The 27517-nt window shown below is 74.3% G+C and overlaps 1 protein-coding gene across 1 annotated transcript in view; it reads right to left on the reverse strand.

Annotated features, from left to right (window-relative positions):
- IFT172 (intraflagellar transport 172) overlaps window positions 1–27517 on the reverse strand; it is a 178238-nt gene that overhangs the window by 8978 nt on the left and 141743 nt on the right. The window contains exons 40-44 of the mRNA XM_089776934.1: window positions 15370–15486; window positions 14968–15078; window positions 6050–6169; window positions 2739–2834; window positions 2245–2304 (exon numbers count right to left, since the gene is read on the reverse strand). Coding sequence (XP_089633060.1) covers window positions 2245–2304; window positions 2739–2834; window positions 6050–6169; window positions 14968–15078; window positions 15370–15486 — 504 coding nt within the window. The remainder of the gene's footprint in view (window positions 1–2244; window positions 2305–2738; window positions 2835–6049; window positions 6170–14967; window positions 15079–15369; window positions 15487–27517) is intronic.

Here is a 27517-nt window from a genome sequence, read left to right on the forward strand (position 1 = left end):
CTCTGCCCGACGTTTACCCGCCGGGTTAGGGGACGCCAGGCCCGAGGGCGGTTCTGCCTGACGTTTACCCGCCGGGGTAGGGGACGCCAGGCCCGAGGGCGGTTCTGCCTGACGTTTACCCGCCGGGTTAGGGGACGCCAGGCCCGAGGGCGGCTCTGCCCGACGTTTACCCACCGGGGTAGGGGACGCCAGGCCTGAGGGCGGTTCTGCCTGACCTTTACCCGCCGGGGTAGGGGACGCCAGGCCTGAGGGCGGTTCTGCCTGACCTTTACCCGCCGGGGTAGGGGAAGCCAGGCCCGAGGGCGGCTCTGCCCGACGTTTACCCGCCGGGTTAGGGGACGCCAGGCCCGAGGGCGGTTCTGCCTGACGTTTACCCGCCGGGTTAGGGGACGCCAGGCCCGAGGGCGGCTCTGCCCGACGTTTACCCGCCTGGGTAGGGGACGCCAGGCCCGAGGGCGGCTCTGCCCGACGTTTACCCGCCGGGGTAGGGGACGCCAGGCCCGAGGGCGGTTCTGCCCGACGTTTACCCGCCGGGTTAGACGCCAGGCCCGAGGGCGGCTCTGCCCGACGTTTACCTGCCGGGGTAGGGGACGCCAGGCCCGAGGGCGGCTCTGCCCGACGTTTACCCGCCGGGTTAGGGGACGCCAGGCCCGAGGGCGGTTCTGCCTGACGTTTACCCGCCGGGGTAGGGGAAGCCAGGCCCGAGGGCGGCTCTGCCCGACGTTTACCCGCCGGGTTAGACGCCAGGCCCGAGGGCGGCTCTGCCTGACGTTTACCCGCCGGGGTAGGGGACGCCAGGCCCGAGGGCGGCTCTGCCCGACGTTTACCCGCCGGGGTAGGGGACGCCAGGCCCGAAGGCGGCTCTGCCCGACGTTTACCCGCCGGGGTAGGGGACGCCAGGCCCGAGGGCGGTTCTGCCTGACGTTTACCCGCCGGGTTAGGGGACGCCAGGCCCGAGGGCGGCTCTGCCCGACGTTTACCCGCCGGGTTAGGGGACGCCAGGCCCGAGGGCGGTTCTGCCTGACGTTTACCCGCCGGGGTAGGGGACGCCAGGCCCGAGGGCGGTTCTGCCTGACGTTTACCCGCCGGGTTAGGGGACGCCAGGCCCGAGGGCGGCTCTGCCCGACGTTTACCCACCGGGGTAGGGGACGCCAGGCCTGAGGGCGGTTCTGCCTGACCTTTACCCGCCGGGGTAGGGGAAGCCAGGCCCGAGGGCGGCTCTGCCCGACGTTTACCCGCCGGGTTAGGGGACGCCAGGCCCGAGGGCGGCTCTGCCCGACGTTTACCCACCGGGGTAGGGGACGCCAGGCCTGAGGGCGGTTCTGCCTGACGTTTACCCGCCGGGTTAGGGGACGCCAGGTCCGAGGGCGGCTCTGCCCGACGTTTACCCGCCGGGGTAGGGGACGCCAGGCCCGAGGGCGGCTCTGCCCGACGTTTACCCACCGGGGTAGGGGACGCCAGGCCCGAGGGCGACTCTGCCCAACGTTTACCCGCCGGGTTAGACGCCAGGCCCGAGGGCGGCTCTGCCCGACGTTTACCCGCCGGGGTAGGGGACGCCAGGCCCGAGGGCGGCTCTGCCTGACGTTTACCCGCCGGGTTAGGGGACGCCAGGCCCGAGGGCGGCTCTGCCCGACGTTTACCCGCCGGGTTAGACGCCAGGCCCGAGGGCGGCTCTGCCCGACGTTTACCCGCCGGGGTAGGGGACGCCAGGCCCGAGGGCGCTTCTGCCTGATGTTTACCCGCCGGGTTAGGGGACGCCAGGCCCGAGGGCGGTTCTGCCCGACGTTTACCCGCCGGGTTAGACGCCAGGCCAGAGGGCGGCTCTGCCCGACGTTTACCCGCCGGGTTAGGGGACGCCAGGCCCGAGGGCGGTTCTGCCCGACGTTTACCCGCCGGGTTAGACGCCAGGCCAGAGGGCGGCTCTGCCCGACGTTTACTCGCCGGGGTAGGGGACGCCAGGCCCGAGGGCGGCTCTGCCCGACGTTTACCCGCCGGGGTAGACGCCAGGCCCGAGGGCGGCTCTGCCCGACGTTTACTCGCCGGGGTAGGGGACGCCAGGCCCGAGGGCGGCTCTGCCCGACGTTTACTCGCCGGGGTAGGGGACGCCAGGCCCGAGGGCGGCTCTGCCCGACGTTTACTCGCCGGGGTAGGGGACGCCAGGCCCGAGGGCGGTTCTGCCCGACGTTTACCCGCCGTGTTAGACGCCAGGCCAGGCCCCCCTCTTCCCCCCCAGTGCATACTCACGTCCGTGAGGTCCAGGAAGCGGTTCAGGAAGATGAATGCCATGTTGTCCCAGCCCACCGCCTAGCAGAGAAAGCACCGTGTGGGAAGGGGCTGCGGGCGCACTGGGCCGAGCGGTGCCCTGCAGCACGGCCCGGGCAGCTGGGCTTGGGGGGCTGCTGGAGGCAGCCAAGGCTGGGGCGACTGTGCTCTGAGGGACGCCAGAACGTGAGCGCCAGGCTGGGGATGGCTCAGGTGCGACCCTAGGGCAGCTGCCCCTTTGCCCCAATCAAGGTGGGGCCCACGGAAGACTTGCTGACCCACGTCCCAGGCCCAACCCTCCCACTCAACTACCAGGCCTGCTGCCAGCTCCCCACCCAGGGACACGTCTCCACGGAGAACCCCCACATTGGCCGAGGGGGCAGGACGGAGGGACCTGCTCCCCGAAAGTGGGCAGAGCCCTGGCAGCCGGGCACCGCGTCTCCCTGCCCATCTCCGCAGAGCAGGCCGGCTCTCACCCTGGCTGCTGTGCCAGCTTCGTAAAAGGCCTTGTCGGCGGGGACGAGATCCGTGTGGCGGAGAAGGGAGATGGACAGCTTGGTCGCCACGACCTCCTGAGGGGAGAGAGGCATTGGAGAGCCACTGGCAGCCAACGCGCACGAGACGCAGTCCTCATCCCCAGCGCCCGGGACTGGGCCCTGCCCCCCCCCCGACTGAGCTCCTGCCCCCCAGCCCGGCCTGCTCTGTCCCTGCCGGGCTCCCCCGCGCCCGACTGAGCTCCTGCCCCCAGCCCGGCCCGCTCTGTCCCTGCCGGGCTCCCCCGCGCCCGACTGAGCTCCTGCCCCCAGCCCGGCCTGCTCTGTCCCTACCGGGCTCCCCCGCGCCCGACTGAGCTCCTGCCCCCAGCCCGGCCTGCTCTGTCCCTGCCGGGCTCCCCAGCGCCCGAGTGAGCTCCTGCCCCCCAGCCCGGCCTGCTCTGTCCCTGCCGGGCTCCCCCGCGCCCGAGTGAGCTCCTGCCCCCCAGCCCGGCCTGCTCTGTCCCTGCCGGGCTCCCCCGCGCCCGAGTGAGCTCCTGCCCCCAGCCCGGCCTGCTCTGTCCCTGCCGGGCTCCCCCGCGCCCGAGTGAGCTCCTGCCCCCCAGCCCGGCCTGCTCTGTCCCTGCCGGGCTCCCCCGCGCCCGAGTGAGCTCCTGCCCCCCAGCCCGGCCTGCTCTGTCCCTGCCGGGCTCCCCCGCGCCCGACTGAGCTCCTGCCCCCAGCCCGGCCTGCTCTGTCCCTGCCGGGCTCCCCCGCGCCCGACTGAGCTCCTGCCCCCAGCCCGGCCTGCTCTGTCCCTGCCGGGCTCCCCTGCGCCCGAGTGAGCTCCTGCCCCCCAGCCCGGCCTGCTCTGTCCCTGCCGGGCTCCCCCGCGCCCGAGTGAGCTCCTGCCCCCAGCCCGGCCTGCTCTGTCCCTGCCGGGCTCCCCCGCGCACGAGTGAGCTCCTGCCCCCCAGCCCGGCCTGCTCTGTCCCTGCCGGGCTCCCCCGCGCCCGAGTGAGCTCCTGCCCCCCAGCCCGGCCTGCTCTGTCCCTGCCGGGCTCCCCAGCACCCGACTGAGCTCCTGCCCCCCAGCCCGGCCTGCTCTGTCCCTGCCGGGCTCCCCCGCGCCCGAGTGAGCTCCTGCCCCCCAGCCCGGCCTGCTCTGTCCCTGCCGGGCTCCCCCGCGCCCGACTGAGCTCCTGCCCCCAGCCCGGCCTGCTCTGTCCCTGCCGGGCTCCCCTGCGCCCGAGTGAGCTCCTGCCCCCAGCCCGGCCTGCTCTGTCCCTGCCGGGCTCCCCTGCGCCCGAGTGAGCTCCTGCCCCCCAGCCCGGCCTGCTCTGTCCCTGCCGGGCTCCCCCGCGCCTGACTGAGCTCCTGCCCCCAGCCCGGCCTGCTCTGTCCCTGCCGGGCTCCCCCGCGCCCGACTGAGCTCCTGCCCCCAGCCCGGCCTGCTCTGTCCCTGCCGGGCTCCCCCGCGCCCGACTGAGCTCCTGCCCCCAGCCCGGCCTGCTCTGTCCCTGCCGGGCTCCCCCGCGCCCGACTGAGCTCCTGCCCCCCAGCCCGGCCTGCTCTGTCCCTGCCGGGCTCCCCTGCGCCCGAGTGAGCTCCTGCCCCCCAGCCCGGCCTGCTCTGTCCCTGCCGGGCTCCCCCGCGCCCGAGTGAGCTCCTGCCCCCCAGCCCGGCCTGCTCTGTCCCTGCCGGGCTCCCCAGCGCCCGAGTGAGCTCCTGCCCCCCAGCCCGGCCTGCTCTGTCCCTGCCGGGCTCCCCCGCGCCCGAGTGAGCTCCTGCCCCCCAGCCCGGCCTGCTCTGTCCCTGCCGGGCTCCCCAGCGCCCGACTGAGCTCCTGCCCCCAGCCCGGCCTGCTCTGTCCCTGCCGGGCTCCCCAGCGCCCGAGTGAGCTCCTGCCCCCAGCCCGGCCTGCTCTGTCCCTGCCGGGCTCCCCAGCACCCGACTGAGCTCCTGCCCCCAGCCCGGCCTGCTCTGTCCCTGCCGGGCTCCCCTGCGCCCGAGTGAGCTCCTGCCCCCCAGCCCGGCCTGCTCTGTCCCTGCCGGGCTCCCCCGCGCCCGACTGAGCTCCTGCCCCCAGCCCGGCCTGCTCTGTCCCTGCCGGGCTCCCCCGCGCCCGACTGAGCTCCTGCCCCCAGCCCGGCCTGCTCTGTCCCTGCCGGGCTCCCCAGCGCCCGACTGAGCTCCTGCCCCCAGCCCGGCCTGCTCTGTCCCTGCCGGGCTCCCCCGCGCCCGACTGAGCTCCTGCCCCCAGCCCGGCCTGCTCTGTCCCTGCCGGGCTCCCCCGCGCCCGACTGAGCTCCTGCCCCCCAGCCCGGCCTGCTCTGTCCCTGCCGGGCTCCCCCGCGCCCGAGTGAGCTCCTGCCCCCAGCCCGGCCTGCTCTGTCCCTGCCGGGCTCCCCAGCGCCCGACTGAGCTCCTGCCCCCCAGCCCGGCCTGCTCTGTCCCTGCCGGGCTCCCCCGCGCCCGACTGAGCTCCTGCCCCCAGCCCGGCCTGCTCTGTCCCTGCCGGGCTCCCCCGCGCCCGACTGAGCTCCTGCCCCCCAGCCCGGCCTGCTCTGTCCCTGCCGGGCTCCCCCGCGCCCGACTGAGCTCCTGCCCCCAGCCCGGCCTGCTCTGTCCCTGCCGGGCTCCCCAGCGCCCGACTGAGCTCCTGCCCCCCAGCCCGGCCTGCTCTGTCCCTGCCGGGCTCCCCCGCGCCCGACTGAGCTCCTGCCCCCCAGCCCGGCCCGCTCTGGCCCTGCCGGGCTCCCCAGCGCCCGACTGAGTTCCTGCCCCCCAGCCCGGCCTGCTCTGTCCCTGCCGGGCTCCCCAGCGCCCGACTGAGCTCCTGCCCCCAGCCCGGCCTGCTCTGTCCCTGCCGGGCTCCCCCGCGCCCGACTGAGCTCCTGCCCCCCAGCCCGGCCTGCTCTGTCCCTGCCGGGCTCCCCAGCGCCCGACTGAGCTCCTGCCCCCCAGCCCGGCCCGCTCTGGCCCTGTGAGGGCAGGGGACTGGACTTGACGACCTCTCGAGGGCTCTGCCAGTTCTCGGACTCTAGGACTCCAGGGCGCCCAGGCCGACCTACCATGGCTGCTCAGTTCGCGCACGCATTGACGGGAACGGACAGCAAGGGGCCCTCGCCGAAGATGGCCGGATTCCTGGCATGCTGCGATGGCCCCCACGCGCTGGCTCTCAGCATGTCACTGCTCTCTGGCAGGCCCTGGGCACTGGACCCCAGGGGCTGAATGCACCGGAGAGGGCCCCAGCCGGGCGCTTTGCCCCTGGGGCTCCTGCCTGGAGGCCAAGCACAGGCCATGGCACTTACCAGCTGCTTGACGCCCAGCGCGGCCGAGCGGGTGGCATAGTAGTGCGCTATCAGCAGCATGGTCTCAAACTCCTCGTGTGCGGGCGTGTTCGCTTCGCTTGACTTGACCAGGTTCTCACACTTCGGGGAGAGGGAGCAAGTCAGCCAGTGGGGCGTGCAGGCAGGGCTGGGGGGCAGAGCGAGCTGGGGCTGCTGAGTGTGGGGACAGAGGGGCCTGTGGGGCGTGCACGCAGGGCTGGGGGGCAGAGCGAGCTGGGGCTGCTGAGTGTGGGGACAGAGGGGCCTGTGGGGCGTGCAGGCAGGGCTGGGGGGCAGAGCGAGCTGGGGCTGCTGAGTGTGGGGACAGAGGGGCCTGTGGGGCGTGCAGGCAGGGCTGGGGGGCAGAGCGAGCTGGGGCTGCTGAGTGTGGGGACAGAGGGGCCTGTGGGGCGTGCAGGCAGGGCTGGGGGGCAGAGCGAGCTGGGGCTGCTGAGTGTGGGGACAGAGGGGCCTGTGGGGCGTGCAGGCAGGGCTGGGGGGCAGAGCGAGCTGGGGCTGCTGAGTGTGGGGACAGAGGGGCCTGTGGGGCGTGCAGGCAGGGCTGGGGGGCAGAGCGAGCTGGGGCTGCTGAGTGTGGGGACAGAGGGGCCTGTGGGGCGTGCAGGCAGGGCTGGGGGGGCAGAGCGAGCTGGGGCTGCTGAGTGTGGGGACAGAGGGGCCTGTGGGGCGTGCAGGCAGGGCTGGGGGGCAGAGCGAGCTGGGGCTGCTGAGTGTGGGGACAGAGGGGCCTGTGGGGCGTGCAGGCAGGGCTGGGGGGCAGAGCGAGCTGGGGCTGCTGAGTGTGGGGACAGAGGGGCCTGTGGGGCGTGGAGGCAGGGCTGGGGGGCAGAGCGAGCTGGGGCTGCTGAGTGTGGGGACAGAGGGGCCTGTGGGGCGTGGAGGCAGGGCTGGGGGGCAGAGCGAGCTGGGGCTGCTGAGTGTGGGGACAGAGGGGCCTGTGGGGCGTGCAGGCAGGGCTGGGGGGCAGAGCGAGCTGGGGCTGCTGAGTGTGGGGACAGAGGTGCCTGTGGGTGCTGAGCGGGGAGGGGCGCTGAGTGGGGGCAGAGGGGCCTGTGGGTGCTGAGCGGGGAGGGGCGCTGAGTGGGGGCAGAGGGGCCTGTGGGTGCTGAGCGGGGAGGGGGGCTGAGTGGGGACAAAAGGGCCTGTGGGTGCTGAGTGGGGACAGAGGGGCCTGTGGGTGCTGAGCGGGGAGGGGCACTGAGTGGGGACAGAGGGGCCTGTGGGTGCTGAGCGGGGAGGGGCACTGAGTGGGGACAGAGAGGCCTGTGGGTGCTGAGTGGGGAGGGGGGCTGAGTGGGGACAGAGAGGCCTGTGGGTGCTGAGTGGGGACAGAGGGGCCTGTGGGTGCTGAGCGGGGAGGGGCACTGAGTGGGGACAGAGGGGCCTGTGGGTGCTGAGTGGGGACAGAGGGGCCTGTGGGTGCTGAGCGGGGAGGGGGGCTGAGTGGGGACAGAGGGGCCTGTGGGTGCTGAGCGGGGAGGGGCGCTGAGTGGGGGCAGAGGGGCCTGTGGGTACTGAGCAGGGAGGGGGGCTGAGTGGGGACAGAGGGGCCTGTGGGTGCTGAGTGGGGACAGAGGGGCCTGTGGGTGCTGAGCGGGGAGGGGCGCTGAGTGGGGGCAGAGGGGCCTGTAGGTGCTGAGCGGGGAGGGGGGCTGAGTGGGGACAGAGGGGCCTGTAGGTGCTGAGCGGGGAGGGGGGCTGAGTGGGGACAGAGGGGCCTGTAGGTGCTGAGCGGGGAGGGGGGCTGAGTGGGGACAGAGGGGCCTGTGGATGCTGAGCGGGGAGGGGGGCTGAGTGGGGACAGAGGGGCCTGTAGGTGCTGAGCGGGGAGGGGGGCTGAGTGGGGACAGAGGGGCCTGTGGGTGCTGAGCGGGGAGGGGCGCTGAGTGGGGGCAGAGGGGCCTGTGGGTGCTGAGCGGGGAGGGGCGCTGAGTGGGGACAGAGGGGCCTGTAGGTGCTGAGCGGGGAGGGGGGCTGAGTGGGGACAGAGGGGCCTGTGGATGCTGAGCGGGAAGGGGAGCTGAGTGGGGACAGAGGGGCCTGTGGGTGCTGAGCGGGGAGGGGGGCTGAGTGGGGACAGAGGGGCCTGTGGATGCTGAGCGGGAAGGGGAGCTGAGTGGGGACAGAGGGGCCTGTGGGTGCTGAGCGGGGAGGGGGGCTGAGTGGGGACAGAGGGGCCTGTGGATGCTGAGCGGGAAGGGGAGCTGAGTGGGGACAGAGGGGCCCGTGGGTGCTGAGCGGGGAGGCACTGGTGCGCCGGCAGAGGCAGAGCAGCCGCACTCACCAGGGTGAAGAGGACGGGCAGGGGCCCAGCCGGGGGGGCAGACGGGCCTGGGGGGGGGGGGCAGACAGGGGGGGGGGGCAGACGGGCCGGGGGGGGGCAGACGGGCCGGGGGGCGCCGAGCGGGGGCCGGTAGCGGCACTGGTGCGCCGGCAGAGGCAGAGCAGCCGCACTCACCAGGGTGAAGAGGACGTCGCGCAGGCTGGCCCAGCCGGGGGGGCAGACGGGCCGGGGGGGGGCAGACGGGCCTGGGGGGGGCAGACGGGCCGGTCGGGGGGCAGACAGGCCCGGGGGGGGCAGACGGGCCGGGGGCCGGTAGCGGCACTGGTGCGCCGGCAGAGGCAGAGCAGCCGCACTCACCAGGGTGAAGAGGACGTCGCACAGGCTGGCCCAGCCGGGGGGGCAGACGGGCCGGGGGGGGGGCAGACAGGCCCGGGGGGGGCAGACGGGCCGGGGGGCGCCGAGCGGGGGCCGGTAGCGGCACTGGTGCGCCGGCAGAGGCAGAGCAGCCGCACTCACCAGGGTGAAGAGGACGTCGCGCAGGCTGGCCCAGCCGGGGGGGCAGACGGGCCGGGGGGGGGGCAGACAGGCCCGGGGGGGGCAGACGGGCCGGGGGGCGCCGAGCGGGGGCCGGTAGCGGCACTGGTGCGCCGGCAGAGGCAGAGCAGCCGCACTCACCAGGGTGAAGAGGACGTCGCGCAGGCTGGCCCAGCCGGGGGGCAGACGGGCCGGGGGGGGGCAGACAGGCCCGGGGGGGGCAGACGGGCCGGGGGGGCGCCGAGCGGGGGCCGGTAGCAGCACTGGTGCGCCGGCAGAGGCAGAGCAGCCGCACTCACCAGGGTGAAGAGGACGTCGCGCAGGCTGGCCCAGCCGGGGGGGCAGACGGGCCGGGGGGGGGCAGACAGGCCCGGGGGGGGCAGACGGGCCGGGGGGGGGCGCCGAGCGGGGGCCGGTAGCAGCACTGGTGCGCCGGCAGAGGCAGAGCAGCCGCACTCACCAGGGTGAAGAGGACGTCGCGCAGGCTGGCCCAGCCGGGGGGGCAGACGGGCCTGGGGGGGGGGCAGACGGGCCTGGGGGGGGCAGACGGGCCGGGGGGGGGGGGGGCAGACGGGCCTGGGGGGAGGGGCAGACGGCCCGGGGGGGGGCAGACGGGCCGGGGGGCGCCGAGCGGGGGCCGGTAGAGGCACTGGTGCGCCGGCAGAGGCAGAGCAGCCGCACTCACCAGGGTGAAGAGGACGTCGCGCAGGCTGGCCCAGCCGGGGGGGCAGACGGGCCGGGGGGGGCAGACAGGCCCGGGGGGGGCAGACGGGCCGGGGGGCGCCGAGCGGGGGCCGGTAGCGGCACTGGTGCGCCGGCAGAGGCAGAGCAGCCGCACTCACCAGGGTGAAGAGGACGTCGCGCAGGCTGGCCCAGCCGGGGGGGCAGACGGGCCGGGGGGGGGGGCAGACGGCCCGGGGGGGGGCAGACGGGCCTGGGGGGGGGGGCAGACGGGCCGGGGGGGGGCAGACGGGCCGGGGGGGGGCAGACGGGCCGGGGGGCGCCGAGCGGGGGCCGGTAGCGGCACTGGTGCGCCGGCAGAGGCACAGCAGCCGCAGTCACCAGGGTGAAGAGGACGTCGCGCAGGCTGACCCAGCCGGGGGGGCAGACGGGCTGGGGGGGGCCAGACAGGCCCGGGGGGGGCAGACGGCCCGGGGGGGGGCAGACAGGCCCGGGGGGGGGCAGACGGGCCGGGGGGCGCTGAGCGGGGGCCGGCAGAGGCACAGCAGCCGCACTCACCAGGGTGAAGAGGACGTCGCGCAGGCTGGCCCAGCCGGGGGGGCAGACAGGCCCGGGGGGGGCAGACGGGCCGGGGGGGGGGCAGACAGGCCCGGGGGGGGCAGACGGGCCGGGGGGGGGCAGACGGGCCGGGGGGTGCCGAGCGGGGGCCGGTAGAGGCACTGGTGCGCCGGCAGAGGCAGAGCAGCCGCACTCACCAGGGTGAAGAGGACGTCGCGCAGGCTGGCCCAGCCGGGGGGGCAGACGGGCCGGGGGGGGCAGACGGCCCGGGGGGGGGGGCAGACGGGCCGAGGGGGGGCAGACGGGCCGGGGGGGGGCAGACGGGCCGGGGAGCTCCGGCAGAGGCACAGCAGCCGCACTCACCAGGGTGAAGAGGACGTCGCGCAGGCTGGCCCAGCCGGGGGGGCAGACGGGCCTGGGGGGGGCAGACGGGCCGGGGGGGGGGCAGACGGGCCTGGGGGGGGGGCAGACGGGCCGGGGGGGGCAGATGGGCCGGGGGGGGCAGACGGGCCGGGGAGCGCCGGCAGAGGCACAGCAGCCGCACTCACCAGGGTGAAGAGGACGTCGCGCAGGCTGGCCCAGCCCGGGGGGGCAGACGGGCCGGGGGGGGGCAGACAGGCCCGGGGGGGGCAGACGGGCCGGGGGGCGCCGAGCGGGGGCCGGTAGCGGCACTGGTGCGCCGGCAGAGGCAGAGCAGCCGCACTCACCAGGGTGAAGAGGACGTCGCGCAGGCTGGCCCAGCCGGGGGGGCAGACGGGCCGGGGGGGGGGGCAGACGGGCCGGGGGGGGGGCAGACAGGCCCGGGGGGGGGGGGGGGCAGACAGGCCCGGGGGGGGGGGCAGACGGGCCGGGGGGCGCCGAGCGGGGGCCGGCAGAGGCACAGCAGCCGCACTCACCAGGGTGAAGAGGACGTCGCGCAGGCTGGCCCAGCCGGGGGGGCAGACGGGCCGGGGGGGGGCAGACGGGCCTGGGGGGGGGGCAGACAGGGGGGGGGGGGGGGGGGGGCAGACGGCCCGGGGGGGGGGGCAGACAGGCCCGGGGGGGGCAGACGGGCCGGGGGGCGCCGAGCGGGGGCCGGTAGCGGCACTGGTGCGCCGGCAGAGGCAGAGCAGCCGCACTCACCAGGGTGAAGAGGACGTCGCGCAGGCTGGCCCAGCCGGGGGGGCAGACGGGCCGGGGGGGCAGACGGGCCTGGGGGGGGGGGGGCAGACAGGCCCGGGGGGGGGGCAGACAGGCCCGGGGGGGGGCAGACGGGCCGGGGGGCGCCGAGCGGGGGCCGGCAGAGGCACAGCAGCCGCACTCACCAGGGTGAAGAGGACGTCGCGCAGGCTGGCCCAGCCGGGGGGGCAGACGGGCCTGGGGGGGGGGGGGGGGGGGCAGACGGGCCGGGGGGTGCCGAGCGGGGGCCGGTAGAGGCACTGGTGCGCCGGCAGAGGCAGAGCAGCCGCACTCACCAGGGTGAAGAGGACGTCGCGCAGGCTGGCCCAGCCGGGGGGGCAGACGGGCCGGGGGGGGGCAGACAGGCCCGGGGGGGGCAGACGGGCCGGGGGGCGCCGAGCGGGGGCCGGTAGCAGCACTGGTGCGCCGGCAGAGGCAGAGCAGCCGCACTCACCAGGGTGAAGAGGACGTCGCGCAGGCTGGCCCAGCCGGGGGGGCAGACGGGCCTGGGGGGGGGGCAGACGGGCCTGGGGGGGGCAGACGGGCCGGGGGGGGCAGACGGGCCTGGGGGGAGGGGCAGACGGCCCCGGGGGGGGCAGACGGGCCGGGGGGCGCCGAGCGGGGGCCGGTAGAGGCACTGGTGCGCCGGCAGAGGCAGAGCAGCCGCACTCACCAGGGTGAAGAGGACGTCGCGCAGGCTGGCCCAGCCGGGGGGGCAGACGGGCCGGGGGGGGGCAGACAGGCCCGGGGGGGGCAGACGGGCCGGGGGGCGCCGAGCGGGGGCCGGTAGCGGCACTGGTGCGCCGGCAGAGGCAGAGCAGCCGCACTCACCAGGGTGAAGAGGACGTCGCGCAGGCTGGCCCAGCCGGGGGGGCAGACGGGCCGGGGGGGGGGGCAGACGGCCCGGGGGGGGGCAGACGGGCCGGGGGGGGCAGACGGGCCGGGGGGGGGGCAGACGGGCCGGGGGGGGGGCAGACGGGCCGGGGGGCGCCGAGCGGGGGCCGGTAGCGGCACTGGTGCGCCGGCAGAGGCACAGCAGCCGCAGTCACCAGGGTGAAGAGGACGTCGCGCAGGCTGGCCCAGCCGGGGGGCAGACGGGCCGGGGGGGGGCAGACAGGCCCGGGGGGGGCAGACGGCCCGGGGGGGGCAGACGGCCCCGGGGGGGGGCAGACGGGCCGGGGGGCGCTGAGCGGGGGCCGGCAGAGGCACAGCAGCCGCACTCACCAGGGTGAAGAGGACGTCGCGCAGGCTGGCCCAGCCGGGGGGGCAGACAGGCCCGGGGGGGGCAGACGGGCCGGGGGGGGGGGCAGACAGGCCCGGGGGGGCAGACGGGCCGGTGGGGGGGCAGACGGGCCGGGGGGTGCCGAGCGGGGGCCGGTAGAGGCACTGGTGCGCCGGCAGAGGCAGAGCAGCCGCACTCACCAGGGTGAAGAGGACGTCGCGCAGGCTGGCCCAGCCGGGGGGGCAGACGGGGGGGGGGGCAGACGGCCCGGGGGGGGCAGACGAGGGGGGGCAGACGGGCCGGGGGGGGGGGGCAGACGGGCCGGGGAGCTCCGGCAGAGGCACAGCAGCCGCACTCACCAGGGTGAAGAGGACGTCGCGCAGGCTGGCCCAGCCGGGGGGGCAGACGGGCCTGGGGGGGGCAGACGGGGGGGGGGGCAGACGGGCCTGGGGGGGGGCAGACGGGCCGGGGGGGGCAGATGGGCCTGGGGGGGGCAGACGGGCCGGGGAGCGCCGGCAGAGGCACAGCAGCCGCACTCACCAGGGTGAAGAGGACGTCGCGCAGGCTGGCCCAGCCCGGGGGGGCAGACGGGCCGGGGGGGGGCAGACAGGCCCGGGGGGGCAGACGGGCCGGGGGGCGCCGAGCGGGGGCCGGTAGCGGCACTGGTGCGCCGGCAGAGGCAGAGCAGCCGCACTCACCAGGGTGAAGAGGACGTCGCGCAGGCTGGCCCAGCCGGGGGGGCAGACGGGCCGGGGGGGGCAGACGGGCCGGGGGGGGCAGACGGGCCGGGGGGCGCCGAGCGGGGGCCGGTAGCGGCACTGGTGCGCCGGCAGAGGCACAGCACCCGCAGTCACCAGGGTGAAGAGGACGTCGCGCAGGCTGGCCCAGCCGGGGGGGCAGACGGGCCGGGGGGGGGCAGACAGGCCCGGGGGGGGCAGACGGCCCGGGGGGGGCAGACGGCCCCGGGGGGGGGGCAGACGGCCCCGGGGGGCGCCGAGCGGGGGCCGGTAGAGGCACTGGTGCGCCGGCAGAGGCAGAGCAGCCGCACTCACCAGGGTGAAGAGGACGTCGCGCAGGCTGGCCCAGCCGGGGGGGCAGACGGGCCGGGGGGGCAGACGGGCCGGGGGGGGGGCAGACGGGCCGGGGGGGGGCAGACGGGCCGGGGAGCTCCGGCAGAGGCACAGCAGCCGCACTCACCAGGGTGAAGAGGACGTCGCGCAGGCTGGCCCAGCCGGGGGGCAGACGGGCCTGGGGGGGGCAGACGGGCCGGGGGGGGGCAGACGGGCGTGGGGGGGGGCAGACGGGCCGGGGGGGGCAGATGGGCCTGGGGGGGGTAGACGGGCCGGGGAGCGCCGGCAGAGGCACAGCAGCCGCACTCACCAGGGTGAAGAGGACGTCGCGCAGGCTGGCCCAGCCCGGGGGGGCAGACGGGCCGGGGGGGGGCAGACAGGCCCGGGGGGGCAGACGGCCCGGGGGGCGCCGAGCGGGGGCCGGCAGAGGCACAGCAGCCGCACTCACCAGGGTGAAGAGGACGTCGCGCAGGCTGGCCCAGCCAGGGGGGCAGACGGGCCGGGGGGGGGTAGACGGGCCGGGGGGGGGCAGACGGCCCGGGGAGGGGCAGACGGCCCCGGGGGGGGGCAGACGGGCCGGGGGGGGGGGGGGCAGACGGGCGGGGGGGGGGGGCAGACAGGCCCGGGGGCGGGGCAGACGGGCCGGGGGGCGCCGAGCGGGGGCCGGCAGAGGCACAGCAGCCGCACTCACCAGGGTGAAGAGGACGTCGCGCAGGCTGGCCCAGCCGGGGGGGGCAGACGGGCCTGGGGGGGGCAGACGGGCCGGGGGGGGGGGCAGACAGGCCCGGGGGGGGCAGACGGGCCGGGGGGCGCCGAGCGGGGGCCGGCAGAGGCACAGCAGCCGCAGTCACCAGGGTGAAGAGGACGTCGCGCAGGCTGGCCCAGCCGGGGGGGCAGACAGGCCCGGGGGGGGGGGGGGCAGACGGGCCGGGGGGGGGGGGCAGACGGGCCCGGGGGGTGGCAGACGGGCCGGGGGGCGCCGAGCGGGGGCCGGCAGAGGCACAGCAGCCGCACTCACCAGGGTGAAGAGGACGTCGCGCAGGCTGGCCGGGCCGGGGGGGGGGGCAGACGGGCCGGGGGGGGGGCAGACAGGCCCGGGGGGGGCAGACGGGCCGGGGGGGGGCAGACGGGCCCGGGGGGGGGGGCAGACGGGCCCGGGGGGCGCCGAGCGGGGGCCGGCAGAGGCACAGCAGCCGCACTCACCAGGGTGAAGAGGACGTCGCGCAGGCTGGCCCAGCCCGGGGGGGCAGACGGGCCTGGGGGGGGGCAGACGGCCCGGGGGGGGGGCAGACGGCCCGGGGGGGGGCAGACGGGCCTGGGGGGGGGCAGACGGGCCGGGGAGCGCTGGCAGAGGCACAGCAGCCGCACTCACCAGGGTGAAGAGGACGTCGCGCAGGCTGGCCCAGCCGGGATAGGCCTCGGCGCTGCTCATGCCGGGCGCGTTCACCAGCTCCACAAAGAGACGCTTGTAGATGTTGAAGTTCTGCACAAGGGGGAAGCCAGATGTCCTGGGACCTGGGGGCTGAGGGGACCCGCCACCCCTCGCACAGGGGACACGGCTGGGAGTCCCAGCAGCTCCACGCCTGAGGCACCTTGTCCAGCCAGGGTGAAGGAGCCGTGGTCCCAGAACGGCCCCTGGCCCCGCAGGCCCCAGGAACCAGCAAGACCAAGTGGCCCCTGGCGGGGCCCGGCCTGTCCCCAAAGGCAGCACCTGGGCACAGAGCCCTCCCCGGCCCACGGCCCAGGGCCCTGGAGCCACCCCGATGGCGGTTACCTGTGGATTGGCCGGGGCTCCGTGCTGCACATACAGGCTCAGGGCTTGGGCAAAGCTGCCTTCCCGGATGAGGTGCGTGGCGTACAGAGCAGCGTACTTGTGCAGGACCTTGTAATTCTGGAGCAGAGACAGGAGGAAGCAAAGGTGGGGCCGGCTCCAGACCCAGACCCTCCAGAGAGCCGGCTGGCTCTGGATTCACCCTCCACTCGCTGGGGTGTCACCAGACACGGGCTCTTTCCTGCCAGAGCCCAGCCGGAGGGGCGCCCCTAGACCCCGGCCAGATGTCTCCCAATCCGCCATGGAGCAGCACCGGCCATTTCCACCAGCGCGTCAACTCCTGGGCCTGTGGCCCAGCATCCCTGTATCCGGGGGGGGCTGCGGGGAGGAGGGCTTTGGGCTGAGAGAGAGAGGGGGAGGCGGAAGCTTTACCTTGGGGAGTGCGCTCTAGGGTGGGCCAGGGACGGGGTGCTTCGTGAGCAGGCGGGGGGGGGAGAGGGGCTCAGTATGCGGGCGGGGACGAGGGGTTTGGGGAGCAGGCGGAGGGGAGAGGGGCTCAGTATGTGGGCGGGGACGAGGGGCTTGGTGAGCAGGCGGGGGGGAGAGAGGGGCTCAGTATGCGGGCGGGGACGAGGGGCTTGGGGAGCAGGCGGGGGAAGAGGGGTTCAGTATGCGGGCGGGGACGAGGGGCTTGGTGAGCAGGCGGGGGGGGGAGAGGGGCTCAGTATGCGGGCGGGGACGAGGGGTTTGGGGAGCAGGCGGAGGGGAGAGGGGCTCAGTATGTGGGCGGGGACGAGGGGCTTGGTGAGCAGGCGGGGGGGAGAGAGGGGCTCAGTATGTGGGCGGAGACGAGGAGTTTGGGGAGCAGGCGGGGGAGAGGGGTTCAGTATGTGGGCGGGGACGAGGGGTTTGGGGAGCAGGCGGGGGAAGAGGGGTTCAGTATGTGGGCGGGGACGAGGGGTTTGGGGAGCAGGCGGGGGAGAGGGGTTCAGTATGTGGGCGGGGACGAGGGGTTTGGGGAGCAGGCGGGGGAAGAGGGGTTCAGTATGCGGGCGGGGACGAGGGGCTTGGGGAGCAGGCGGGGGGGAGAGGGGCTCAGTATGCGGGCGGGGACGAGGGGCTTGGGGAGCAGGCGGGGGGGAGAGAGGGGCTCAGTATGTGGGCGGGGACGAGGGGTTTGGGGAGCAGGCGGGGGGGAGAGGGGTTCAGTATGCGGGCGGGGACGAGGGGTTTGGGGAGCAGGCGGGGGAGAGGGGTTCAGTATGCGGGCGGGGACGAGGGGTTTGGGGAACAGGCGCGGGGGAGAGGGGCTCAGTATGCGGGCGGGGACGAGGGGTTTGGGGAGCAGGCGGGGGAAGAGGGGTTCAGTATGCGGGCGGGGACGAGGGGTTTGGGGAGCAGGCGGGGGGAGAGGGGTTCAGTATGCGGGCGGGGACGAGGGGTTTGGGGAGCAGGCGCGGGGGAGAGGGGCTCAGTATGCGGGCGAGGACGAGGGGTTTGGGGAGCAGGCGGGGGGAGAGGGGTTCAGTATGCGGGCGGGGACGAGGGGTTTGGGGAGCAGGCGCGGGGGAGAGGGGCTCAGTATGCGGGCGAGGACGAGGGGTTTGGGGAGCAGGCGGGGGGAGAGGGGTTCAGTATGCGGGCGGGGACGAGGGGTTTGGGGAGCAGGCGCGGGGGAGAGGGGCTCAGTATGCGGGCGGGGACTAGGGGTTTGGGGAGCAGGCGGGGGAGAGGGGTTCAGTATGTGGGCGGGGACGAGGGGTTTGGGGAACAGGCGCGGGGGAGAGGGGCTGAGTATGCGGGCGGGGACGAGGGGTTTGGGGAGCAGGCGCGGGGGAGAGGGGTTCAGTATGCGGGCGGGGACGAGGGGTTTGGGGAGCAGGCGGGGGGAGAGGGGTTCAGTATGTGGGCGGGGACAAGGGGTTTGGGGAGCAGGCGCGGGGGAGAGGGGTTCAGTATGCGGGCGGGGACGAGGGGTTTGGGGAGCAGGCGGGGGAAGAGGGGTTCAGTATGCGGGCGGGGACGAGGGGTTTGGGGAGCAGGCGGGGGGAGAGGGGTTCAGTATGCGGGCGGGGACGAGGGGTTTGGGGAGCAGGCGCGGGGGAGAGGGGCTCAGTATGCGGGCGGGGACGAGGGGTTTGGGGAGCAGGCGGGGGGGAGAGGGGTTCAGTATGCAGGCGGGGACGAGAGGTTTGGGGAGCAGGCGGGGGAAGAGGGGTTCAGTATGCGGGCGGGGACGAGGGGTTTGGGGAGCAGGCGGGGGAAGAGGGGTTCAGTATGCGGGCGGGGACGAGGGGTTTGGGGAACAGGCGGGGGGAAGAGGGGCTCAGTATGTGGGCGGGGACGAGGGGTTTGGGGAACAGGCGGGGGGAAGAGGGGTTCAGTATGTGGGCGGGGACGAGGGGTTTGGGGAGCAGGCGGGGGGGAGAGGGGCTCAGTATGCGGGCGAGGACGAGGGGTTTGGGGAGCAGGCGGGAGGGGAGAGGGGCTCAGTATGCGGGCGGGGACGAGGGGCTTGGGGAGCAGGTGGGGGGAGAGGGGTTCAGTATGCGGGCGGGGACGAGGGGTTTGGGGAACAGGCGGGGGGGAGAGGGGCTCAGTATGCGGGCGGGGACGAGGGGTTTGGGGAGCAGGCGGGAGGGAGAGGGGCTCAGTATGCGGGCGGGGACAAGGGGTTTGGGGAGCAGGCGGGAGGGAGAGGGGCTCAGTATGCGGGCGGGGACGAGGGGCTTGGGGAGCAGGTGGGGGGAGAGGGGTTCAGTATGCGGGCGGGGACGAGGGGTTTGGGGAACAGACGGGGGGAAGAGGGGCTCAGTATGCGGGCGGGGACGAGGGGTTTGGGGAACAGGCGGGGGGAAGAGGGATTCAGTATGCGGGCGGGGACGAGGGGTTTGGGGAGCAGGCGGGGGAAGAGGGGTTCAGTATGCGGGCGGGGACGAGGGGTTTGGGGAGCAGGCGGGGGAAGAGGGGTTCAGTATGCGGGCGGGGACGAGGGGTTTGGGGAGCAGGCGGGAGGGAGAGGGGCTCAGTATGCGGGCGGGGGCAAGGGGTTTGGGGAACAGGCGCGGGGGAGAGGGGCTCAGTATGCGGGCGGGGACGAGGGGTTTGGGGAACAGGCGCGGGGGAGAGGGGTTCAGTATGCGGGCGGGGACGAGGGGCTTGGTGAGCAGGCGGGGGGGAGAGGGGCTCAGTATGTGGGCGGGGACACGGCTGGAGGTGGAGTCGGTGACGAGGGGCTTGGTGAGCAGGCGGGGGGGAGAGGGGCTCAGTATGTGGGCGGGGACACGGCTGGAGGTGGAGTCGGTGACGAGGGGTTTGGGGAGCAGGCGGGGGGAGAGGGGTTCAGTATGTGGGCGGGGACGAGGGGTTTGGGGAGCAGGCGGGGGAGAGGGGTTCAGTATGCGGGCGGGGACAAGGGGTTTGGGGAACAGGCGCGGGGGAGAGGGGCTCAGTATGCGGGCGGGGACGAGGGGTTTGGGGAGCAGGCGGGGGAAGAGGGATTCAGTATGCGGGCGGGGACGAGGGGTTTGGGGAGCAGGCGGGGGGAGAGGGGTTCAGTATGCGGGCGGGGACGAGGGGTTTGAGGAGCAGGCGGGGGGAGAGGGGTTCAGTATGTGGGCGGGGACGAGGGGTTTGGGGAGCAGGCGCGGGGGAGAGGGGCTCAGTATGCGGGCGGGGACGAGGGGTTTGGGGAGCAGGCGGGGGGAAGAAGGGCTCAGTATGCGGGCGGGGACGAGGGGTTTGGGGAGCAGGCGGGGGAAGAGGGGTTCAGTATGCGGGCGGGGACAAGGGGTTTGGGGAACAGGCGCGGGGGAGAGGGGCTCAGTATGCGGGCGGGGACGAGGGGCTTGGGGAGCAGGCGGAGGGGAGAGGGGTTCAGTATGCGGGCGGGGACGAGGGGCTTGGGGAGCAGGCGGGAGGGAGAGGGGCTCAGTATGTGGGCGGGGACGAGGGGTTTGGGGAACAGGCGGAGGGGAGAGGGGTTCAGTATGCGGGCGGGGACGAGGGGCTTGGGGAGCAGGCGGGGGGGGGAGAGGGGCTCAGTATGCGGGCGGGGACGAGGAGTTTGGGGAACAGGCGGGGGGAAGAGGGGCTCAGTATGTGGGCGGGGACGAGGGGTTTGGGGAACAGGCGGGGGGAAGAGGGGCTCAGTATGCGGGCGGGGACGAGGGGTTTGGGGAGCAGGCGGGAGGGAGAGGGGCTCAGTATGCGGGCGGGGACAAGGGGTTTGGGGAACAGGCGGGGGGGAGAGGGGTTCAGTATGCGGGCGGGGACGAGGGGTTTGGGGAGCAGGCGCGGGGGAGAGGGGCTCAGTATGCGGGCGGGGACGAGGGGTTTGGGGAACAGGCGGGGGGGAGAGGGGTTTAGTATGTGGGCGGGGACACGGCTGGAGGTGGAGTCGGTGACGAGGGGCTTGGTGAGCAGGCGGGGGGAAGAGGGGCTCAGTATGTGGGCGGGGACGAGGGGTTTGGGGAACAGGCGGGGGGGAGAGGGGCTCAGTATGCGGGCGGGGACGAGGGGTTTGGGGAGCAGGCGGGGGAAGAGGGGCTCAGTATGCGGGCGGGGACGAGGGGTTTGGTGAGCAGGTGGGGGGAAGAGGGGCTCAGTATGTGGGCGGGGACGAGGGTTTTGGGGAGCAGGCGGGGGAGAGGGGTTCAGTATGCGGGCGGGGACGAGGGGTTTGGGGAGCAGGCGGGGGGGAGAGGGGTTCAGTATGCGGGCGGGGACGAGGGGTTTGGGGAGCAGGCGCGGAGGAGAGGGGCTCAGTATGCGGGCGAGGACGAGGGGTTTGGGGAGCAGGCGGGGGGGAGAGGGGCTCAGTATGCGGGCGGGGACGAGGGGTTTGGGGAGCAGGCGGGGGGGAGAGGGGCTCAGTATGCGGGCGGGGACGAGGGGTTTGGGGAGCAGGCGGGGGGGAGAGGGGCTCAGTATGCAGGCGGGGACGAGGGGTTTGGGGAGCAGGCGGGGGGGAGAGGGGCTCAGTATGCGGGCGGGGACGAGGGGTTTGGGGAGCAGGCGGGGGAAGAGGGGTTCAGTATGCGGGCGGGGACGAGGGGTTTGGGGAGCAGGCGGGGGGGAGAGGGGCTCAGTATGCGGGCGGGGACGAGGGGTTTGGGGAACAGGCGGGGGGGAGAGGGGCTCAGTATGCGGGCGAGGACGAGGGGTTTGGGGAGCAGGCGGGGGGGAGAGGGGCTCAGTATGCGGGCGGGGACGAGGGGTTTGGGGAGCAGGCGGGGGGAGAGGGGTTCAGTATGCGGGCGGGGACGAGGGGCTTGGGGAGCAGGCGGGGGAAGAGGGGCTCAGTATGTGGGCGGGGACGAGGGGTTTGGGGAACAGGCGGGGGGAAGAGGGGTTCAGTATGCGGGCGGGGACGAGGGGTTTGGGGAGCAGGCGGGGGAAGAGGGGTTCAGTATGCGGGCGGGGACGAGGGGTTTGGGGAGCAGGCGGGGGAAGAGGGGTTCAGTATGCGGGCGGGGACGAGGGGTTTGGGGAGCAGGCGGGAGGGAGAGGGGCTCAGTATGCGGGCGGGGGCAAGGGGTTTGGGGAACAGGCGCGGGGAGAGGGGCTCAGTATGCGGGCGGGGACGAGGGGTTTGGGGAACAGGCGCGGGGGAGAGGGGTTCAGTATGCGGGCGGGGACGAGGGGTTTGGGGAGCAGGCGGGGGGGAGAGGGGCTCAGTATGCGGGCGGGGACGAGGGGCTTGGTGAGCAGGCGGGGGGGAGAGGGGCTCAGTATGTGGGCGGGGACACGGCTGGAGGTGGAGTCGGTGACGAGGGGCTTGGTGAGCAGGCGGGGGGAAGAGAGGCTCAGTATGTGGGCGGGGACGAGGGGTTTGGGGAGCAGGCGGGGGAGAGGGGTTCAGTATGCGGGCGGGGACAAGGGGTTTGGGGAACAGGCGCGGGGGAGAGGGGCTCAGTATGCGGGCGGGGACGAGGGGTTTGGGGAGCAGGCGGGGGAAGAGGGATTCAGTATGCGGGCGGGGACGAGGGGTTTGGGGAGCAGGCGGGGGGAGAGGGGTTCAGTATGCGGGCGGGGACGAGGGGTTTGGGGAGCAGGCGCGGGGGAGAGGGGCTCAGTATGCGGGCGGGGACGAGGGGTTTGGGGAGCAGGCGGGGGGAAGAAGGGCTCAGTATGCGGGCGGGGACGAGGGGTTTGGGGAGCAGGCGGGGGAAGAGGGGTTCAGTATGCGGGCGGGGACAAGGGGTTTGGGGAACAGGCGCGGGGGAGAGGGGCTCAGTATGCGGGCGGGGACGAGGGGCTTGGGGAGCAGGCGGAGGGGAGAGGGGTTCAGTATGCGGGCGGGGACGAGGGGTTTGGGGAGCAGGCGGGGGGGAGAGGGGCTCAGTATGCGGGTGGGGACGAGGGGTTTGGGGAACAGGCGGAGGGGAGAGGGGTTCAGTATGCGGGCGGGGACGAGGGGCTTGGGGAGCAGGCGGGGGGGGAGAGGGGCTCAGTATGTGGGCGGGGACGAGGGGTTTGGGGAACAGGCGGAGGGGAGAGGGGTTCAGTATGCGGGCGGGGACGAGGGGCTTGGGGAGCAGGCGGGGGGGGAGAGGGGCTCAGTATGCGGGCGGGGACGAGGGGTTTGGGGAACAGGCGGGGGGAAGAGGGGCTCAGTATGTGGGCGGGGACGAGGGGTTTGGGGAACAGGCGGGGGGAAGAGGGGCTCAGTATGCGGGCGGGGACGAGGGGTTTGGGGAGCAGGCGGGAGGGAGAGGGGCTCAGTATGCGGGCGGGGACAAGGGGTTTGGGGAACAGGCGGGGGGAGAGGGGTTCAGTATGCGGGCGGGGACGAGGGGTTTGGGGAGCAGGCGCGGGGGAGAGGGGCTCAGTATGCGGGCGGGGACGAGGGGTTTGGGGAACAGGCGGGGGGAGAGGGGTTTATTATGTGGGCGGGGACACGGCTGGAGGTGGAGTCGGTGACGAGGGGCTTGGTGAGCAGGCGGGGGGAAGAGGGGCTCAGTATGTGGGCGGGGACGAGGGGTTTGGGGAACAGGAGGGGGGAGAGGGGCTCAGTATGCGGGCGGGGACGAGGGGTTTGGGGAGCAGGCGGGGGAAGAGGGGCTCAGTATGCGGGCGGGGACGAGGGGTTTGGGGAGCAGGCGGGGGGAGGGGCTCAGTATGTGGGCGGGGACGAGGGGTTTGGGGAGCAGGCGGGGGAGAGGGGTTCAGTATGCGGGCGGGGACGAGGGGTTTGGGGAGCAGGCGGGGGGAGAGGGGTTCAGTATGCGGGCGGGGACGAGGGGTTTGGGGAGCAGGCGCGGAGGAGAGGGGCTCAGTATGCGGGCGAGGACGAGGGGTTTGGGGAGCAGGCGGGGGGGAGAGGGGCTCAGTATGCGGGCGGGGACGAGGGGTTTGGGGAGCAGGCGGGGGGGAGAGGGGCTCAGTATGCGGGCGGGGACGAGGGGTTTGGGGAGCAGGCGGGGGGGAGAGGGGCTCAGTATGCGGGCGGGGACGAGGGGTTTGGGGAGCAGGCGGGGGGGAGAGGGGCTCAGTATGCGGGCGGGGACGAGGGGTTTGGGGAGCAGGCGGGGGAAGAGGGGTTCAGTATGCGGGCGGGGACGAGGGGTTTGGGGAGCAGGCGGGGGGGAGAGGGGCTCAGTATGCGGGCGGGGACGAGGGGTTTGGGGAACAGGCGGGGGGGAGAGGGGCTCAGTATGCGGGCGAGGACGAGGGGTTTGGGGAGCAGGCGGGGGGGAGAGGGGCTCAGTATGCGGGCGGGGACGAGGGGTTTGGGGAGCAGGCGGGGGGGAGAGGGGTTCAGTATGCGGGCGGGGACGAGGGGCTTGGGGAGCAGGCGGGGGAAGAGGGGCTCAGTATGTGGGCGGGGACGAGGGGTTTGGGGAGCAGGCGGGGGGAGAGGGGTTCAGTATGCGGGCGGGAACGAGGGGTTTGGGGAGCAGGCGGGGGGGAGAGGGGTTCAGTATGCGGGCGGGTACGAGGGGCTTGGGGAGCAGGCGGGGGGGAGAGGGGCTCAGTATGCGGGCGGGGACGAGGGGTTTGGGGAGCAGGCGGGGGGGAGAGGGGCTCAGTATGCGGGCGGGGACGAGGGGTTTGGGGAGCAGGCGGGGGGGAGAGGGGCTCAGTATGCGGGCGGGGACGAGGGGTTTGGGGAACAGGCGGGAGGGAGAGGGGTTCAGTATGCGGGCGGGGACGAGGGGCTTGGTGAGCAGGCGGGGGGGAGAGGGGTTCAGTATGCGGGCGGGGACGAGGGGCTTGGTGAGCAGGCGGGGGGAGAGGGGTTCAGTATGCGGGCGGGGACGAGGGGCTTGGTGAGCAGGCGGGGGGGAGAGGGGTTCAGTATGCGGGCGGGGACGAGGGGTTTGGGGAGCAGGCGGGGGGGAGAGGGGCTCAGTATGCGGGCGGGGACGAGGGGCTTGGTGAGCAGGCGGGGGGAACAGGGGCTCAGTATGTGGGCGGGGACGAGGGGTTTGGGGAACAGGCGGGGGGAAGAGGGGTTCAGTATGCGGGCGGGGACGAGGGGTTTGGGGAGCAGGCGGGGGAAGAGGGGTTCAGTATGCGGGCGGGGACGAGGGGTTTGGGGAGCAGGCGGGGGAAGAGGGGTTCAGTATGCGGGCGGGGACGAGGGGTTTGGGGAGCAGGCGGGGGGAGAGGGGTTCAGTATGCGGGCGGGGGCAAGGGTTTGGGGAACAGGCGCGGGGGAGAGGGGTTCAGTATGCGGGCGGGGACGACGGGCTTGGTGAGCAGGCGGGGGAAGAGGGGTTCAGTATGCGGGCGGGGACGAGGGGTTTGGGGAGCAGGCGCGGGGGAGAGGGGTTCAGTATGCGGGCGGGGACGAGGGGTTTGGGGAGCAGGCGGGGGAAGAGGGGTTCAGTATGCGGGCGGGGACGAGGGGTTTGGGGAGCAGGCGGGGGGAGAGGGGTTCAGTATGCGGGCGGGGACGAGGGGCTTGGTGAGCAGGCGGGGGGGAGAGGGGCTCAGTATGTGGGCGGGGACACGGCTGGAGGTGGAGTCGGTGACGAGGGGCTTGGTGAGCAGGCGGGGGGAAGAGAGGCTCAGTATGTGGGCGGGGACGAGGGGTTTGGGGAGCAGGCGGGGGAGAGGGGTTCAGTATGCGGGCGGGGACAAGGGGTTTGGGGAACAGGCGCGGGGGAGAGGGGCTCAGTATGCGGGCGGGGACGAGGGGTTTGGGGAGCAGGCGGGGGAAGAGGGATTCAGTATGCGGGCGGGGACGAGGGGTTTGGGGAGGAGGCGGGGGGAGAGGGGTTCAGTATGCGGGCGGGGACGAGGGGTTTGGGGAGCAGGCGCGGGGGAGAGGGGCTCAGTATGCGGGCGGGGACGAGGGGTTTGGGGAGCAGGCGGGGGGAAGAAGGGCTCAGTATGCGGGCGGGGACGAGGGGTTTGGGGAGCAGGCGGGGGAAGAGGGGTTCAGTATGCGGGCGGGGACAAGGGGTTTGGGGAACAGGCGCGGGGGAGAGGGGCTCAGTATGCGGGCGGGGACGAGGGGCTTGGGGAGCAGGCGGAGGGGAGAGGGGTTCAGTATGCGGGCGAGGACGAGGGGTTTGGGGAGCAGGCGGGGGGGAGAGGGGCTCAGTATGCGGGTGGGGACGAGGGGTTTGGGGAACAGGCGGAGGGGAGAGGGGTTCAGTATGCGGGCGGCGACGAGGGGTTTGGGGAGCAGGCGGGGGGGAGAGGGGCTCAGTATGTGGGCGGGGACGAGGGGTTTGGGGAACAGGCGGAGGGGAGAGGGGTTCAGTATGCGGGCGGGGACGAGGGGCTTGGGGAGCAGGCGGGGGGGAGAGGGGCTCAGTATGCGGGCGGGGACGAGGGGTTTGGGGAACAGGCGGGGGGAAGAGGGGCTCAGTATGTGGGCGGGGACGAGGGGTTTGGGGAACAGGCGGGGGGAAGAGGGGCTCAGTATGCGGGCGGGGACGAGGGGTTTGGGGAGCAGGCGGGAGGGAGAGGGGCTCAGTATGCGGGTGGGGACAAGGGGTTTGGGGAACAGGCGGGGGGGAGAGGGGTTGAGTATGCGGGCGGGGACGAGGGGTTTGGGGAGCAGGCGCGGGGGAGAGGGGCTCAGTATGCGGGCGGGGACGAGGGGTTTGGGGAACAGGCGGGGGGGGAGAGGGGTTTAGTATGTGGGCGGGGACACGGCTGGAGGTGGAGTCGGTGACGAGGGGCTTGGTGAGCAGGCGGGGGGAAGAGGGGCTCAGTATGTGGGCGGGGACGAGGGGTTTGGGGAACAGGCGGGGGGGAGAGGGGTTCAGTATGCGGGCGGGGACGAGGGGTTTGGGGAGCAGGCGCGGGGGGAGGGGGCGGGGACGAGGGGTTTGGGGAGCAGGCGGGGGAAGAGGGGCTCAGTATGCGGGCGGGGACGAGGGGTTTGGTGAGCAGGTGGGGGGAAGAGGGGCTCAGTATGCGGGCGGGGACGAGGGGTTTGGGGAGCAGGCGGGGGGAGAGGGGTTCAGTATGCGGGCGGGGACGAGGGGTTTGGGGAGCAGGCGGGGGAGAGGGGTTCAGTATGCGGGCGGGGACGAGGGGTTTGGGGAGCAGGCGGGGGGGAGAGGGGTTCAGTATGCGGGCGGGGACGAGGGGTTTGGGGAGCAGGCGCGGAGGAGAGGGGCTCAGTATGCGGGCGAGGACGAGGGGTTTGGGGAGCAGGCGGGGGGGAGAGGGGCTCAGTATGCGGGCGGGGACGAGGGGTTTGGGGAGCAGGCGGGGGGGAGAGGGGCTCAGTATGCGGGCGGGGACGAGGGGTTTGGGGAGCAGGCGGGGGGGAGAGGGGCTCAGTATGCGGGCGGGGACGAGGGGTTTGGGGAGCAGGCGGGGGGGAGAGGGGCTCAGTATGCGGGCGGGGACGAGGGGTTTGGGGAACAGGCGGGGGGGAGAGGGGCTCAGTATGCGGGCGAGGACGAGGGGTTTGGGGAGCAGGCGGGGGGGAGAGGGGCTCAGTATGCGGGCGGGGACGAGGGGTTTGGGGAGCAGGCGGGGGGAGAGGGGTTCAGTATGCGGGCGGGGACGAGGGGCTTGGGGAGCAGGCGGGGGAAGAGGGGCTCAGTATGTGGGCGGGGACGAGGGGTTTGGGGAGCAGGCGGGGGGGAGAGGGGTTCAGTATGCGGGCGGGAACGAGGAGTTTGGGGAGCAGGCGGGGGGAGAGGGGTTCAGTATGCGGGCGGGGACGAGGGGCTTGGGGAGCAGGCGGGGGGAGAGGGGTTCAGTATGTGGGCGGGGACGAGGAGTTTGGGGAGCAGGCGGAGGGGAGAGGGGCTCAGTATGCGGGCGGGGACGAGGGGTTTGGGGAACAGGCGGGAGGGAGAGGGGTTCAGTATGCGGGCGGGGACGAGGGGCTTGGTGAGCAGGCGGGGGGGAGAGGGGTTCAGTATGCGGGCGGGGACGAGGGGTTTGGGGAGCAGGCGGGGGGGAGAGGGGCTCAGTATGCGGGCGGGGACGAGGGGTTTGGGGAGCAGGCGGGGGGAGAGGGGCTCAGTATGTGGGCGGGGACACGGCTGGAGGTGGAGTCGGTGACGAGGGGCTTGGTGAGCAGGCGGGGGGAAGAGGGGCTCAGTATGTGGGCGGGGACGAGGGGTTTGGGGAGCAGGCGGGGGAGAGGGGTTCAGTATGCGGGCGGGGACAAGGGGTTTGGGGAACAGGCGCGGGGGAGAGGGGCTCAGTATGCGGGCGGGGACGAGGGGTTTGGGGAGCAGGCGGGGGAAGAGGGATTCAGTATGCGGGCGGGGACGAGGGGTTTGGGGAGCAGGCGGGGGGAGAGGGGTTCAGTATGCGGGCGGGGACGAGGGGTTTGGGGAGCAGGCGCGGGGGAGAGGGGCTCAGTATGCGGGCGGGGACGAGGGGTTTGGGGAGCAGGCGGGGGGAAGAAGGGCTCAGTATGCGGGCGGGGACGAGGGGTTTGGGGAGCAGGCGGGGGAAGAGGGGTTCAGTATGCGGGCGGGGACAAGGGGTTTGGGGAACAGGCGCGGGGAGAGGGGCTCAGTATGCGGGCGGGGACGAGGGGCTTGGGGAGCAGGCGGAGGGGAGAGGGGTTCAGTATGCGGGCGGGGACGAGGGGTTTGGGGAGCAGGCGGGGGGAGAGGGGCTCAGTATGCGGGTGGGGACGAGGGGTTTGGGGAACAGGCGGAGGGGAGAGGGGTTTAGTATGTGGGCGGGGACACGGCTGGAGGTGGAGTCGGTG

Source organism: Pelodiscus sinensis, chromosome 3 (genome assembly GCF_052426305.1).
Source record: "Pelodiscus sinensis isolate ZL-2025 chromosome 3, ASM5242630v1, whole genome shotgun sequence".
Classification (NCBI taxonomy): Eukaryota; Metazoa; Chordata; order Testudines; family Trionychidae; genus Pelodiscus; species Pelodiscus sinensis.